Raw genomic sequence first — 15190 nt, forward strand, 5'->3', positions numbered from 1 at the left:
TAAGTGAGGGATTAAGAGTGATTATTGTCTCAAAAAAAATATTAGACAGGGGCCCTGCCTGGTGGCGCAGCGGGTTAAAGCACTGCACCAAGAAGCTGAAACCACTTCCGCATGAGTTCGATTCCCGCCTGCCCCGGAGGTGACCACATGGCGTGGCAGACCTCTCCTGACCCGCCCGCTGATCCCCTCAGCAGTGTACTTCGTTGATCTGCCTGTTCTGCTCCCCACTCTGTCCCTGAAGTCTTTCGCCACCCCTGAGTCTCTGGCCTGTACCCCAGTTCTGTATGCACAAATAAATAAATCTTTAAAAAAATATATTAGACGGCCCTCCCTGGTGGCGCAGCGGGTTAAAGCGCAGCACTGAGAATCTGAAGCCACTTCCGCATGAGTTCGATTCCCGCCTGCCGCCTGCCCCGGAGACCACATGGCGAGCCAGACCTCTCCTGGCCCGCCCGCTGCTCCCCTCAGCAGCGTACTTCGTCAATCTGCCTGTTCTGCTCCCCACTCTGTCTCTGGTGAAGCCTCTCACCGCCCCTGAGCCTCTGGCCTGTACCCCAGTTCTGTATGAATAAATAAATAAATTAAAAAAAAAATATTAGACAAAGGTAGAAAAGTGACCACTGGAATTAGCAACTGGGGATCCATTAAAAATCTATACAATAGGCAACCCCTGGTGGCACAGCAGGTTAAAGTGCAAATCAGCTGCAGCTGCTTCAGTGCCCCAGAGGTGACCCACATGGCATGGCAGACCTCTCCTGACCTGCCCACTGCTCCCCTCAACAGTGTACTTCATCGATCTGCCTGTTCTGCTCCCCACTCTGTCTCTGGTGAATCCTCTCACCATTCCTGCACCTCTGGCCCTTACGCCAATTTTTTAAAAATCTGTACAAGAACAATTTTAGAGAAAGGATAGAATGGAGACTGAATGGAATTGGACATGTGAAAAAATGAGTTAAACATATACAGTCAGTGACTATAGATGACTCAAAACATTTTGTGCTTAAGGAAAGAGCAGCACTGTGGCAAGAATTTGTTAGGATTGGTGGGGGGGGATGAGCACAGGAGAGTGCAAAGAGTCAGAAGAACGCATTAAAATACAAGAGAGGGTGAGAATAATTGATGGAACAAAATTCTATAGGTAGAAGAGTCTATAGCATTATTAAAGGAAACAATCTTGGAAAGACATTTCTTTCCTAGCAAGCAGGGAAGGAACAAAAAGGGTATACACATTGGCTAGGGAAGTGAATTTGAGTGAATTCAGAGCTGTTGTTTCATTTTTGGTGGAGAACAAGGTCATCTTCCAAATGTAAGGGAATGAGAAAGAAGCCTGGTGAGAAATAAAAGGTTTAGAGCAACTGCTTTGGATAACAGACAAGGTAGATGATAAAGCAAAAATGGATCTCTACAGCTCAAGTTTCTCCAAAATAGAAAGTGATTTCAGGTCGCATGTTTTAGAGGGTTATCCTTCTCCGCCTTTCAGTCTCATCATCAACATGTCTAGAGCTCATTTCCATTTACACGGTCCTGAAAGTAGGAGAACTAGAAATAAATTTTGGAAACCAAAACGGAGCAGATTATGTCCTCTAAATGTTCACAGAGGAATGAAAGCCTATGTTTCTACATTTAACACTTTAAAAAAGGATCAGTAATGTTGCATTTGAGTTTGTCTTGCCTCAAGAGGAAAACTATAGAATCTAGAAGAAATAAAAAACACATTTGGTAGATCCAAAAGGTCAAGAGCTATTAGAGGACAAAGTAGATAATGAACACTTGCAGGTAAGTACCCTAGAATGGTTTGTCGAGATCACTTCAGGCCCAAAGTCTTGCTCATTTTGTCTTTTACAGAGATCCTAAGTTATGTCCAAATAGAAAAGATCTCCTCTTTGGAGGGAGACCATGGTGTTTCCTTCTTTAACTATTAGTTTTTAGTTTTATTTAATGAAATGGTAGAGGTAGGAAAAAATAAACTTTCCATGTGAAAATTACTCAGAAAATAAACCAAATCTATCTTGAAACAAAGCAAAATTCTTCCTTAATGACTGCCTTATTTTCTCTTCATTTCAGACTTCTTGCGTTTAAAATCAGAGTGAATCATTTCACCAATCAACAGTTTCTATTATTGCCCAGTATTTCTATAAACAAAATACTTTTCAAAAGGATTATCTTTTCTCTTTTTTTATATTTTCATGTAATTATTCTCTATTCTAGTTGAGGTAGTAACACTGGTCTAACTCATTGTGGTTGAGAGTATAGATCTCCTAGTTCAAGTTTTGCCATAGCACAGCAAAACACCACTGTCCACTGCGTCCTCTTCCCTCTTTGTCCTCCCTCTTTTCGTAGCCTCATTTCTACCATCTGATTTCTAAGATTTGTTATAGTTTTGCTTTATGTGACCCTTTATTTTGTTTCTCTATATTCTACAGGTAAGTGACACCTTCTGATATTTATCTTTCTCCTTCTAACTTATTTCTCTAGCACAGTCCCTTCAGCTCTATCTATACTGTTGCAAATGGAAAGAGCTTATATCTTCTGATAGCTAAGTAGAATTCCATTTTGTATATATACCACATCTTTCTGATTCATTTACCTGTTTGTGGACACCTAAGTAGTTTCCATGGTTTGGCCATGGTAAATAGTGCTGCAATGAACACAGGAGTGAATATTTCCTTTTGAAATATTAGTGTCATTGTATCCTTTGCATTGATGCATAGGAGTGGAAATGTTACATTATTGGAAGATCCATCTTTTGAGAAATTTCCATACTGTTTCCCAGAATGTGGACTAATCGACATTCTCATCAGCAGTGAAAGAGGGTTCTTTTCTCTCCACTGCCCTCCCATGTGTGAGGTAGTATTTCATTGTGGTTTCGATTTACATTTCCCTGATGGTAAGTGATGATGAACATTTTTCCATGTGCCTATTGACCATCTACGGGTCTTCTTTGTGTAAGTGTCCACTTGGCTCTTTTGCAAAATTTTTGATGGATCCTTTTTTATTTTTTAAATTTTATTGGGTTGTATGAGTTCCTTGTATATCTTGGATATCAGACCCTTACTGGAAGTATGGTGTACAAAATTTTGAACAGCTTGATGATGCAGCAATTCTTCAGATTTTAGAGTAAAACAACCCTACTTTGTAAGTTATGGAGAGTTGTTTGAAAGACCATGAAATGTAGACAATGTCAAAAAAGAATTCTTAGTTACAAAGAGACTCACATTTAATGAATACTAGTAACAGTTCTCAGCAGTAACAAGTCAGAGGATGTCCAAGCTTTGCCTGGCTTTAGTTAAAAGACCAGTCTCAGACTTACAGAATAGAAATTGTAGAGTATAGGCGGGAACCCACACAGGGCAAACTCAAGTTATCACATTACTCAGGAAAATGCAGGATGTGGGTAAGATGCTTTGTTGTCCTTAATCACAACTATTTGGTGTACTGGGTTAAAAGTATAAATGATGAATATGAAAAAAAAGTGCTAAAAACATCTTTTTAAGAAACACACAAACATCACTATTTGAATATCAGGTCCTCAACTCAGATCCTATAGATAATCACAAATTTCAAAATTCTCTGTGGTCCTAACTAATTATATTTCTAGCACAGGAAAGTGTTTTAAACCTAGTTTCAAAATTCTTGAAGCAGGGCCTCCCTGGTGGTACAAGGGGTTAAACTGCAGCACTCTGAAGCCACTGACAGAAACCACAGCACTAGTTCCAGGGAACTACCCACATGGTGCAGCAGACCTCTCCTGACTGGCCACTGCGCCCTTCAGCCATGTATTTCAGTAGAAATCTGCCTGTTCTGTTCCCCTTCTGTCTCTGGTGAATCCTTTCATCCCCCACATCTCTGGCCTATACTCCAATTCTTGTATGCATAAATAAATAAATCTTAAAAAAAAATTCTTGAAGCAGGAAAATTCCTAGTTAAGAATCTTAAAGCCATTAAAATAAAACTAAGGACTTAATTCCTAAGTACATCTATTGATATAAAAAACCTTTACAGTTATATTCAAGAAGTGAAAGAGCATTCTAAGTAGATATCATATCATTCATCTCAAAATAATAATAATGAGTAATGAACTAATTGCCTATGCATGTGGGGGGGTGGCTATATATATAACTTTATAAAATGTATACGTATATATGTATACATATATTTTATATATGTATAAAATTCAGGTCACTCTTTCTTGTAAGGTCAGCATGATTTCTCAAATTTCTCATGCTGATAGTGCTTACATTTGTATATAGTAAATTTCCACAGAGAGGGATTTTGTTTTTGAACAATATTTATTATTTTACAACCATGGGGGTCAGAAGTCCAAATGAGGTCAACTGGGTTCTTTGTTTAGGGTTTCTCAAGACCAAAATCCAGATGCCAGCCAGGCTGGGCTCTTATCTAAGGCAGAACCTGCTTCCAGGTTGCTGATAGTGTGCACTCCCTGCAGCTGTAGGACTGCGGACAGAGAGGGATATTTACCTGCCTTGATTCATCATTCAAATATCCAATGTATTTTGATTTTATGATTCAGCATTATTGCTGCCAACTTCTGGAATCTTCCTGTGGTTCCACAGACACTTTTAACCATGTCAGTTTCTTCTTAAAGATTAAGAAAAGCAGTTCTGAGGCATGGAATTAGCTTATTTCTCCCAATGTTGTTTGTAAAAAGTCTTTGGCTTTACTATTCCTTATACTTTTTTTCTCTATAATTCATATTTCCCTTATAACTCTTCTCATGGAGTTAGTCACTGTCAAATAAAAACTAGCAAGTCTAATGCAGGAGTGAGAAAGAGCACGTTTAAGATCTGGGGTTGCCATTGAGTTCTATGGACAACTAAATAACTGGGTCCCTTGCAGAATTCTGCTACATAAAATGCCCTAGATTCCCCCTACATTCACATTTACTCTTCCTTTCTTAAGTCTTACTCAGTCTTATACCTACTAAATACAACTTGAAAATCATCTACAATGTTATTCTAGAGCTCACACTTTAATATGCCTATGAACTACCTGGGGATCTTGTTGAAAAGCAGATCTAATGGGTCTGGGATGTTGCTCACCAGCATCACTTTAAGTAGCAAATATCTACAGCAGTGCTATTCAAAATGTGGTCCACAAATATATGCTGGTTAGTAAATTGTATCAATCCAAAAGAAAAAAGAACCTTGCACTGTTAACATAAATTAATCAAGTAACTAATTTTTGTCTTTTCATAATGAGACTTTATCTATGAAGGGAGCAATCCATTGATTTACATTCTGGCATAAGATCTTTTGAATAACACTCATACATTTATATCAACTGACATTTGACAAGCATGTGAGGCAATTCAATGGGAAGAATGGTCTTTGTACATTCATATGCAAAAAGAAGTGAATTGGAATCTATACCTTATCCCAAATAAAAAAATTAAAACAGACTGAAGATTTAAAAATTCCTCAAAAAATAAACCTGTGCAAAAAATAAACCTATGAACTGGGAGTTCACAATTCTTAGATCTGACACCTAAAGCACAAGCAATCAAAGAAAAAATAGATAAAAGTTTATCAAAATTAAAAACATCTTGTGTTTCAAAGGACATTATCAAGAAAGTCAAAAGATAGTGCAAAGAATGGAAGAAATAGTTGCAAATTATAGAGTTGAGAGAACCAGTACCAAGGATATATATGGACTCATAAATTCAACAAAAAGATAGTTCAATATAAAAAATGTCTAAATACTTATTTATTTACTTATTTATTTTTGAGGTAACAATGGTTTATAGCACTGTATATGATTCAGAGGAATTAGAATCAAGTCTCCTCAGATGTGCATCACTCATATACAAGTGGGCCCTCTCTCCACTGTTTCCACCCTCACCCTCCCACTGATAAATATTTCTCCAAAAAGCATATTATGAATGGCCAATAAATACATGTAAAAATGTTCAAACTTATTAATCATTAGAAAAATGCAAGTGAAAGAACAATTAGATATCATTTTACAACCACTAGGAGGACTATAATAAAAAACAGAAACAAACAAAAAAATATTAGCAAAGGTTTTGGGAATGGAACCTTTATACATTGCTAGAAAGAATGTAAAATAGCATACTTTTATGGAAAATAATTTCCCCAAAAAGTAGTTACCATATGACCCAGCAATTTCATTCCTATTAATTCATTGCCCAAGTAAACTAAAATATCATGTCTACACAAAAACTTGTATACAAATGTCTATAGCAGCATTATTTCTAATAGAGGAAACAATCTAAATGTCTATCAGAATAAATAAAATATAGTATATTCATTTGGTGCTGTACTGTACAGTCAGAAAAAGAAACAAAGTACTGATAAAACAGCTTGAATTTTATTTTTAAAAACTAAGTAATATATTAACATTCAAAATGCAAAAAATACTAGGACATTATTCTACTTCAGTTCTCATCCCCTACAGGGAACCCTCCACACCTTTTCCTTTCCCTTTCTCTTCCCTCTTCACTCTTCTAGTGCTTTTTCAGATAAATCCAAATAGTATGTACTATGTACACATATACACTTATATAACCCATTCTTACACAAAGATCTTGATATATTTTAAAATAATCTCTTCATATTCTTGTTCCTAATCAATCCTTAAATCCATCCCTATTTTACTTAATCTACTTTCCTCCCTTTTGGAAATGTAGAAACATTTTCCTGCCACAAATCTGATAACTCTTCAGTAATAATTAAGTCTTCAAACTTCACTAGCGTCTATTCAGTGCCCTCATTATCAAGTTAACTGAGGATGTAATTCACTTAGGTCAGAAGATGTGAAAGCAGAACAGCACTTGACACGCCCTGAGCTTGAGTTATTTACTACCATTGTTTAGCCATTTAACTATAAAGATAATCAATCTTTTTCTACATTTAGGCAATGGTACCCAAAGTCCCAAGCCCATCTTCAACTGTCCATCAGAAATCAAAATCCCTTTGGTTCCATCAGAGTAACCATCCCAGATGTTTCAAAGGATTCATACTAGACTTTGGTTAAAGGACACAGAGCATTTGTCAAAATAAAATGCCTCCAGTGAAACCCATTAACTGTTCTCTCCTTGTGTTTGGGTGCAACATAAAACATCCTTACTACCCAGAGGAATATGAGCAAGTCTTAGCATATTATAAAGCGCATCTTCCAATTCTTTTCACAATTCTTACATTCTCTGAATAAAGTATTACTGTGGTTATGGTCTTTATTTGACAGATATCTGAGACTAGGGGGATTTAAAAAATCATTACACATGACTTTGATTAAATGAGAAAAAATTTTAAGTTGAATATATGCATTTATTTCTGCTTCTTTCTAAAGTCTCACTAAATGATATAAATAGTTTGTTATTTTTAAAGGCATAAACTGAAACATTTTTGGAGAAAGGGAATATTCCTCCCATTAAATACCATTAAATACTTTGAATACTGCATAAAAACAAACCTAAAAGAGTATGAAATGTGGGGCAGAAGGCAGCAGACTGCCCAGGAACTCTGGGACCTAATGAATGACTTGGTGGCAAGTTGCCTGGATTTTGTTTTTGTCTTATGTATCCCAGACTAGAAACTGAAAAAGGTAGCAAATTGAAAACCCCAAAGGGTGCAGACAATGAAAGCCCTAAGGCAAGCCTGCGCTCTCTAACCAAACCCAGGAAAAGGACAAAGCAATCTAGCAAGATAGACACTACACCAAAACCCAGCCCCAAACCACAGAAAAACAAACAAAACTGTAGACATCCACCCTCAAGTGGCAGCCACAAATTACCCCAACGCATTTGTCAAGGTGGATGGTATTAAGGAAGACTGAGTAGAGAATCAAGATCTTCAAGCCCATGGGTGGTAAGACCTTCACCTCCTTCTTCCCACTGGAATGGTGTCAGAGTGAAGAGTGAAGACCTTCACAAGCACCAAGCAAAAACAAGCCCTATCTATCCCAATGGTGTCAGTGGAAGCCACATGGAGAGCAATGGCAAGGCAATCCACCTTCCTAGTCAGGAAGTATCAGTGGAAGCACAAGGGAACTAGAAGTCCCACCCTAACTCAATAATATAGGAGCCCTCCTGGGGTCAACAGAGGCCCAGTGAGAAACCTGAATTTCTACCTACAGTAATAAGGGGATACTCCCAAGACCGCACTAATCCCTTGCCAAAGAAGAAACCAGTTAAAACAGTTTATATAAGACAGTTTATATAAGGAAAATGTTGACAATTACTTGAGATACCAAAGTAGGCTATCAGGAAAATTAAATTAATAGATGCCATAACTAACATGACAGTTATGATCAAAAAATTGCCTAAATCAGCAATTACATACATGCTGGAAGTACACAAATAGAAAGCTTTAGGAAAGAAATAGGAAACTTCATCAAAGAAACAAAAAACCCTGAAGAAAAACCGAATGGAAATTTTAGTACTGTCAAACACAATAAACAAAAACAAAAAGCACAAGTGGATGGGCTTAACTCCAGAATGGAAGGGACAGAGGAAATAGTCAGTGAGCCAAAAAATAAATATACCCAACATGAACAAAAGACAGTAAATAATTGGGGGAAAAAAAGAATAAAACAAATATGCGCGATTCTGTAGTGATATAAATAAATGAATATTTCAATAAACAAGTGAGAAAAAGAGACAAATTTCTTTTGCAGAAGAACTTAAATAATTATGTAGATTCTCATGGAGAAGCATAACTCTCTGCTCCTCACTGACTTTCTTAAAAAGTCTACAGTACAGAAAAAGGAAGTGGGTAATGCAGTGGTGAAACCTGACAAACACTACCTTGACTAGATGATCAAAGTCAGGGATAAATGATTATCCAACATACCCATTACCTGATGTGCTTGAAATAGTACTTTAGCTCTTTGGTATTCCTCCAAAATGGTAAGACCAATCAAATAAGAAAAGCATTACAAAAATTCCAGTAGAGGCATCCTATAAAATATACAACCAGTAACCTCAAGAACTGTCAGTTACAAAAAAATAAAGCAAGTCTGAAAAACTACACAGTTGAGAAGAACGTAAGGAAATATGAAAAAACTGTAATGTGTTACTGTGACTAGGATCCAGAACAGAAAAATATATTAAGACCAAAGGAAATGTGCATAAACAATAGACATTAATTAGTAATAATCATCAATAATGGTTCATTAATTGTGGAAAATTCCTATACCAAATAAGATATTAAAAGGTGTGAGTTATATACAACTCTCCAAGCTAACATCTCAACTTTTTATAAATCTGAAAATAAAGTATTATGAAACAAACAAGTAGTGTTTCAAGAGAGCATGGAACTATATAACAAAAACTCTAAAATCATGATATCAGGGTTCTAGATGGAAAACAGAATGGAAAGGAATTAAAATGATACTTGAAGAAATAAGTTTGAAGATTCCCTTAAATCTGACAAGAAACATAAAACCTACAAACTCATGCTGTTGAACACATTCCAAATAGAAGAAATCCATTCTAAGACAAGACACAACCAAACTTCTAAAAATAAAAGGCAAACAAACAATAGTAGAAGCAGTCAGGAAAATTGTGACATATAGTCACCTGTGTTGGAAAAAATTTTTGAATAACAGGTTCATTAGAAGAACAGAAGGGACTGGTACAATAATTTTAAATGCTGAAAGAAAAGAACTGATGATTCAAAATTCTTTATCCTGCATAAAATGAAAGGCAATTCAAAACATTCTTAGATGAAGGAAACCAATCAGAATTTGTTAACAGCAGTTTTGTCATATAACTATGGCGAAAGAAAATTATATTTAAATAAAATGATAATACAAGGAATCTTGAACATCAGGGAGGAGGAACACAGTGAGGAAAAAAAGGGGAACATACAACACATTTTTTTTTCTTCTATTGACCTCTCCAAATTAAGTTTGACTATAGAAGCAAAAATTACAGCAATGTCCGATGTGGCCCTAAATACAAGCTGAAGAAATATTTAAGAGGGTTATAAATAGGAGCAGGAAAGGCAGAGAAGAGAGTTAGGATTGTTATAATTCACTTGAATGATGAAATAACACCACTAGTAAAGTAATAAATTATACAAACACATACATGCACACATAAAAATATACATATATAAACACATATGTATAATATTGATTAGATTATGCTTATAGAAAGAAATGGCATACAACTATATGAAAAGATGCTCAATATCACTAAACATCAGGGAATGCAAATAAAAACCACAATGAGATAGCACCTCATACCTTTTATTAAAAAAACAAACAGAAAAGAACTAGTGCAGGCCAAGAATGTAGAGGTATTACAACCCTGTATACTACTTATGGGAATGTAAAATGGTACTGGAAAACAATGTAGAGTTCTCAAAAAATTAAGCATAGAATGCAATATTACCCAGCAATTCCACTTCTTAGTATGTATTTTAAAAATATATATATTTCTTGAAGAAATATTTCACATCAACATTCACTATAACATTATTCACAATAGCCAAGAAGTGAAAACAACCTAAATGTCCATTAACAGATAAATGGCTAAAGAAAATGTGATATGTAGATACAATAGAATATAACTCAGCTTTGAAAACAGAAAGAAACCGTGGCATATTCCACAGCATTGATGAACCTGAAGGATATATTATCGTAAGTAAATAAGGCAGCCATAGAAGGACATTTTACATGAGATAAAGTTGCCATGCTCATAGAAAAGGCTGCCAGGCTTTGGGAATGGGGAATTGCTATTCAGCAGAGATGAGATTTTAGTTGTCCTGATGACTAAGTTTTAGAGATCTTCTGTAAACAGTGAGCCTATAAGCTAACAATTATGCAAACTAAAAATGGTTAAGATGGTAAATTTTAAGTTAAGTGTATATGCACCAAATAACAGAGCTATAAACTGAGACAAAAACTGAAAGAATAAAAAGAGAAGGATACACACAATAATTGTGGTTGGAGACTTGAACACCTCCTTCTTAACAACTAAGGGAACTAGAACAACAACAACAAAATAGCAAGGTTTTTTAGAATAACTCAATTCCATGATCACAACAACATTTATACAATACTTTTCACCTAACAACAAAGTATACATCTTCCCAAGTTCCTACAAATATGTATCAAGATAGAATATATCCTGGGACATAAAACAAACCTCAATTAATTTCAAAAAAGTGAAATCATACAGAGTATGTTCTCCAACCACAATAGTCAAACTAAAAAATAACAGGAAAACTGCCAAGCACTTGGAAGCAAAACAACATACTTTCAGATAATTCATGGGTCAAGAGGAATTCTCAAGGGAAAGAAGAAAGGGAATTATAACTGAATAAAAGTAAAAATACACATATCAAAATAAAGCTGCAATGAGAGAAAAATTTCTAGCACTAAAATGTACATAATAAAAGAGGAACTGTCTCAAATCAATAATCGAAACTCCTAACTCAAATACTTAGAAAAAAAGAGCAAAATAAACCCTCAACAAGCAGAAAGAAAGAAGTTTTAGAACAGAAGCCAATGAACAAAATATGGGAAAATAGAGAAAATCAAAGAAACAGAAATAAAACTGATATACCTTAATACACAGACCAAAAGAGAGAAAACATAAAACTCAACCATTATCGGGAAGCAAATGGGGGTTATTGCCCTAGACAATCCAAAGGGTAACAAGAAAATGCTACTGACAACTAATTCTACATGCATAAATTGGACAATTTAAGTAAAAAAAACAATTTTCTCCAAATTAGAAGTTACCATACTTCACCCAACATGAAATAATACGAATAGTACTTTTTCTACTTAAGGAAACTGCTTTTATAATTAATAAGTCCCCCCAAAAGAAGTCTCTAGACTCAGATGTTTTTAGGAGAGAATTACACCAAATACTTAAAAGAATAAAAACCTTCCAGAAAAATAAAATCTCTTCCAGAAAAGAGAAGTAGAGGGAATAAATGATACCCAGTTCATATTAAGAAATCAGAATTACCCTGACACCAAAATCAGAAATAGTTAAAAACCACCTACAGAACATTATTTCTCATAATTATGTATGCAAAAATCCTGACCAAAATATTAACAAGTAGAATTCAATATATAAAAGTACATGTTATTTCATCCATAAACATTTCAGCATATAGCTGTAAAAGGTACTATTTTTTTAATGTAAATTGAATCTAAATTTTGAAACCTGAGTAATAGCTTAAGATTTGAGCTATAATTAACAATGAAAAATAGAGGGCTTTACTTTTTTAATTGAATGCTTTATAAGTATATACAAGTTTCAGATGTTCATCACTAGAAGCAATATGTGAAGCACATAGATTTATGGTGTTCTGATGAGTATATGACCACCACCCAATAAAACAAAACATTTCTATAACCCAAAAATTTCCAATATGCCCTTTTTTAATCAATATCCCACCTCATCTCTATAACCATAGACCAATTTTCTTTGTTCTTAGACTTTTAGAGATGGGATAACAGAGTATACATAAGAGGTTTCTAGGCCCCAAAAGTGGAAAAGCATACCAGATGAAAAGAACTTCATGTACAAAAAATAAAGGTATGAAGTATATGATCATTAAACGCTGAAAGAGCTCAAGAGGGTTGAAAACTGGGGTTAGTGACAGAAGACAAAAATTAGAAAAGGAAGCTCACTGGAAAGCTTAGGTTTTCAGATGAAACTCTATGTTAATTCTGAGCACTAACTGTTAAAAAAACTTTTCCCTGACCTCAAAATTGGGTCAGTTCTCTCAATATGTCATTTCTCTTCAACACCCTAGTTAAGTGAGATCAAGCAGGAACAACAGACTACACCCCATGTCTATTCACTGCCATTGTGTACAGAAGTCTCTGCTATCTCAGGGACAGAACAGCCACACTTGGCTTTCTTATGAGAGGGCACACTCTCTTCCTACCTTAACCCCCCACCCCCTTTAAACAAACAGTTCCAAGCCTGAGAGGCAATCTTACCATTATCTGGATTTCTCTCTTGCACACCTGAAGATCATGTTCATTGTTAACAAACATGCGTTTCAAGGCACATTTCATTCCATTGCTTGTCCTCACCAGAAACACAATAGCAAATCCACCTGTGAGAGAAACATATAATTAGTTCTTGAGTTGTGTTCAAAGAGTCAGTCCAATGACTAAAGTGGCAACAGGTTGTTTGCTGTCACTGTTAAGGGTATTAACATTGCCATCAGTTGGATCCAGGAATGCTATAGTGGCTTAAAGGTATTCTTAGGTTCTCAGTACACAAGTTATTGTTTGTGTGATTGAGTGTCTAGAATCAAAACGTTGTTTCTAAATATATATCTCAAAAAAAGAACAGTAACCATGTATCAAAGAATTTACAGATAAACATAAGAATAACAGGTGGGGAGGAAAAAAGGAATCAACTCCATTCCAACCACAGTTCAAGGCACTTTCAGCTTCTATGAAATTCTCACTACAACCCTGTGAGGTTGGGTGTTATTTCTCCCTTTAAGAGAACAACGGTAAATTGAAGAAACAGAGGCTCAAAGAGATGAGATTTAATCAAGGATTTAACAAAACAAAACACAGGTCTAGCACTTCAGCAATTTTCTTCTTTTCTTACCCCTCCACATCCCATCCCTCAAGTCAAATCTAGCAATACGTCGTAAGGATTTCCTCTATTTTCCCTATTTTATGGGCTGTTGAGAAGATATAAGACACCGGTATGGAAGTGCTACTCTACTTAGTAGATGCAGGCAAACTGACTTCGTTACTGGACAGACTTATTTTTTTCTTTTCAGTAGTTTATTTTCCATCATTTTGTGCATTTTTCCCTCTCAGTTGCAATCCCCTTGGGCTTCCCATCACCAAATCACCCATGTGCTTGTCACCAAAGTCCAGTGCATTCCCCCCCCCATAAAAATGTTTTTGATCTCATTCCCCAGTCCACCCCCCATAAAAATGTCTCTGGTTTATAACTGTTTTATTATTATTATTATTATTTTCTCACCTCCACTGGACAGACTTTTTAATGTATACACTAACCTCTCTCAACAAGACAGTTCATTAAAAGAAATGTACATAACACTAACAAATTCTGAACTTTCCTGAATTTATTACATTTTAGTGTTCCACAAATTCTTACAATGCTTCACCTCAACCTTACCCCCCAAAGACTATGTGAAGTGTTCATTGTTAACAGCGGTTATAGAAAGAGAAAGCGCTGTCAAAGTTGACAATTTTGGGAGAGGCAGGAATTAGTGTATACCTTTAGTCTAAATGCCTGCTTGTACCTTTTCATGATTTAGTTTGGACTACCCTGTGCACTGACTGAGTGGCAACAGTAACAACAAGCCACGCACACATATACAATTTGCTAGGTTATTCTTTGAACAGAAGTGATCATTAATTGGATACAGAGGAAGTCATCAGTATGGGGACTTGATTTGAAGTTATATGATAGTAATGGGACTAGTAGCCACATGCAAAATTAATGACGACCTAGCAGTGATTATAGAGATCCCAGGCCTGAGATCTATCAATAGAATGTTGATTCTGACTGGCCCATGCTTAATCATCTGAGACCTAGCCACACTTACGTACCTGTTTATGTTCATGACATTTCCTGATTTCCTGTTATATCTTTACAACAAGTTCTTTTTTCCATTTTTATAATGTTGTTCATTTCTGTGCAATGTTTTACTTCTCTCTTCGGGTGTTGTCCCCACAAAATTACCACTACCAAGACAGCTATCACTATATAGACTCTTATGTTCTTCCCTCCTGCTTTTTTTTTTTTTAAGATTTATTTATACACACAAGACCTAGGTTACAGGCCAGAGATGAGGGAGTGTGAGAGGATTCACCAAGCGGGAAAAAGAACAGACAGATAGACTGAAATACACTGCTGAGGGGAGCAGCAGGCAGGTCAGGAGAGGTCTGCCAGGCCATGTGGGTTATCTCCCTGGCGGGGTGTCAAACTTGTGCTGCAGTGGCTGTGGATAGCTTCATAGTGTTGTGCTTTAACTCACTGCACCATCAGGAAGGGCCCCAGTCCCTCCTTTTTTAATAACTTTCCCAATCCCCTCGAATGTTTCTAGTTTATAGTTTGCCTGCTAGTTTTGTCTTTTATTTTCCTTTTTATCCACTTGGATGGTTTCCCTATGTTCCTCCTGTAAGTGAAACCATCTGATACTTTTCTTTTTCCTTTTGACTTATTTCAGTGAGCATAATC

At 35.9% G+C, this 15190-nt stretch overlaps 1 protein-coding gene across 7 annotated transcripts in view; it reads right to left on the bottom strand.

Annotated features, from left to right (window-relative positions):
- AAK1 (AP2 associated kinase 1) overlaps window positions 1–15190 on the bottom strand; it is a 158708-nt gene that overhangs the window by 76846 nt on the left and 66672 nt on the right. For all 7 annotated transcript variants that reach the window (XM_012731498.1, XM_012731502.1, XM_012731501.1 and 4 more), the window contains exon 3: window positions 12952–13070. In XM_012731498.1, coding sequence (XP_012586952.1) covers window positions 12952–13070 — 119 coding nt within the window. The remainder of the gene's footprint in view (window positions 1–12951; window positions 13071–15190) is intronic.

Source organism: Condylura cristata, unplaced genomic scaffold, assembly GCF_000260355.1.
Source record: "Condylura cristata isolate star-nosed mole 26May11 unplaced genomic scaffold, ConCri1.0 scaffold00031, whole genome shotgun sequence".
NCBI lineage: Eukaryota > Metazoa > Chordata > Mammalia > Eulipotyphla > Talpidae > Condylura > Condylura cristata.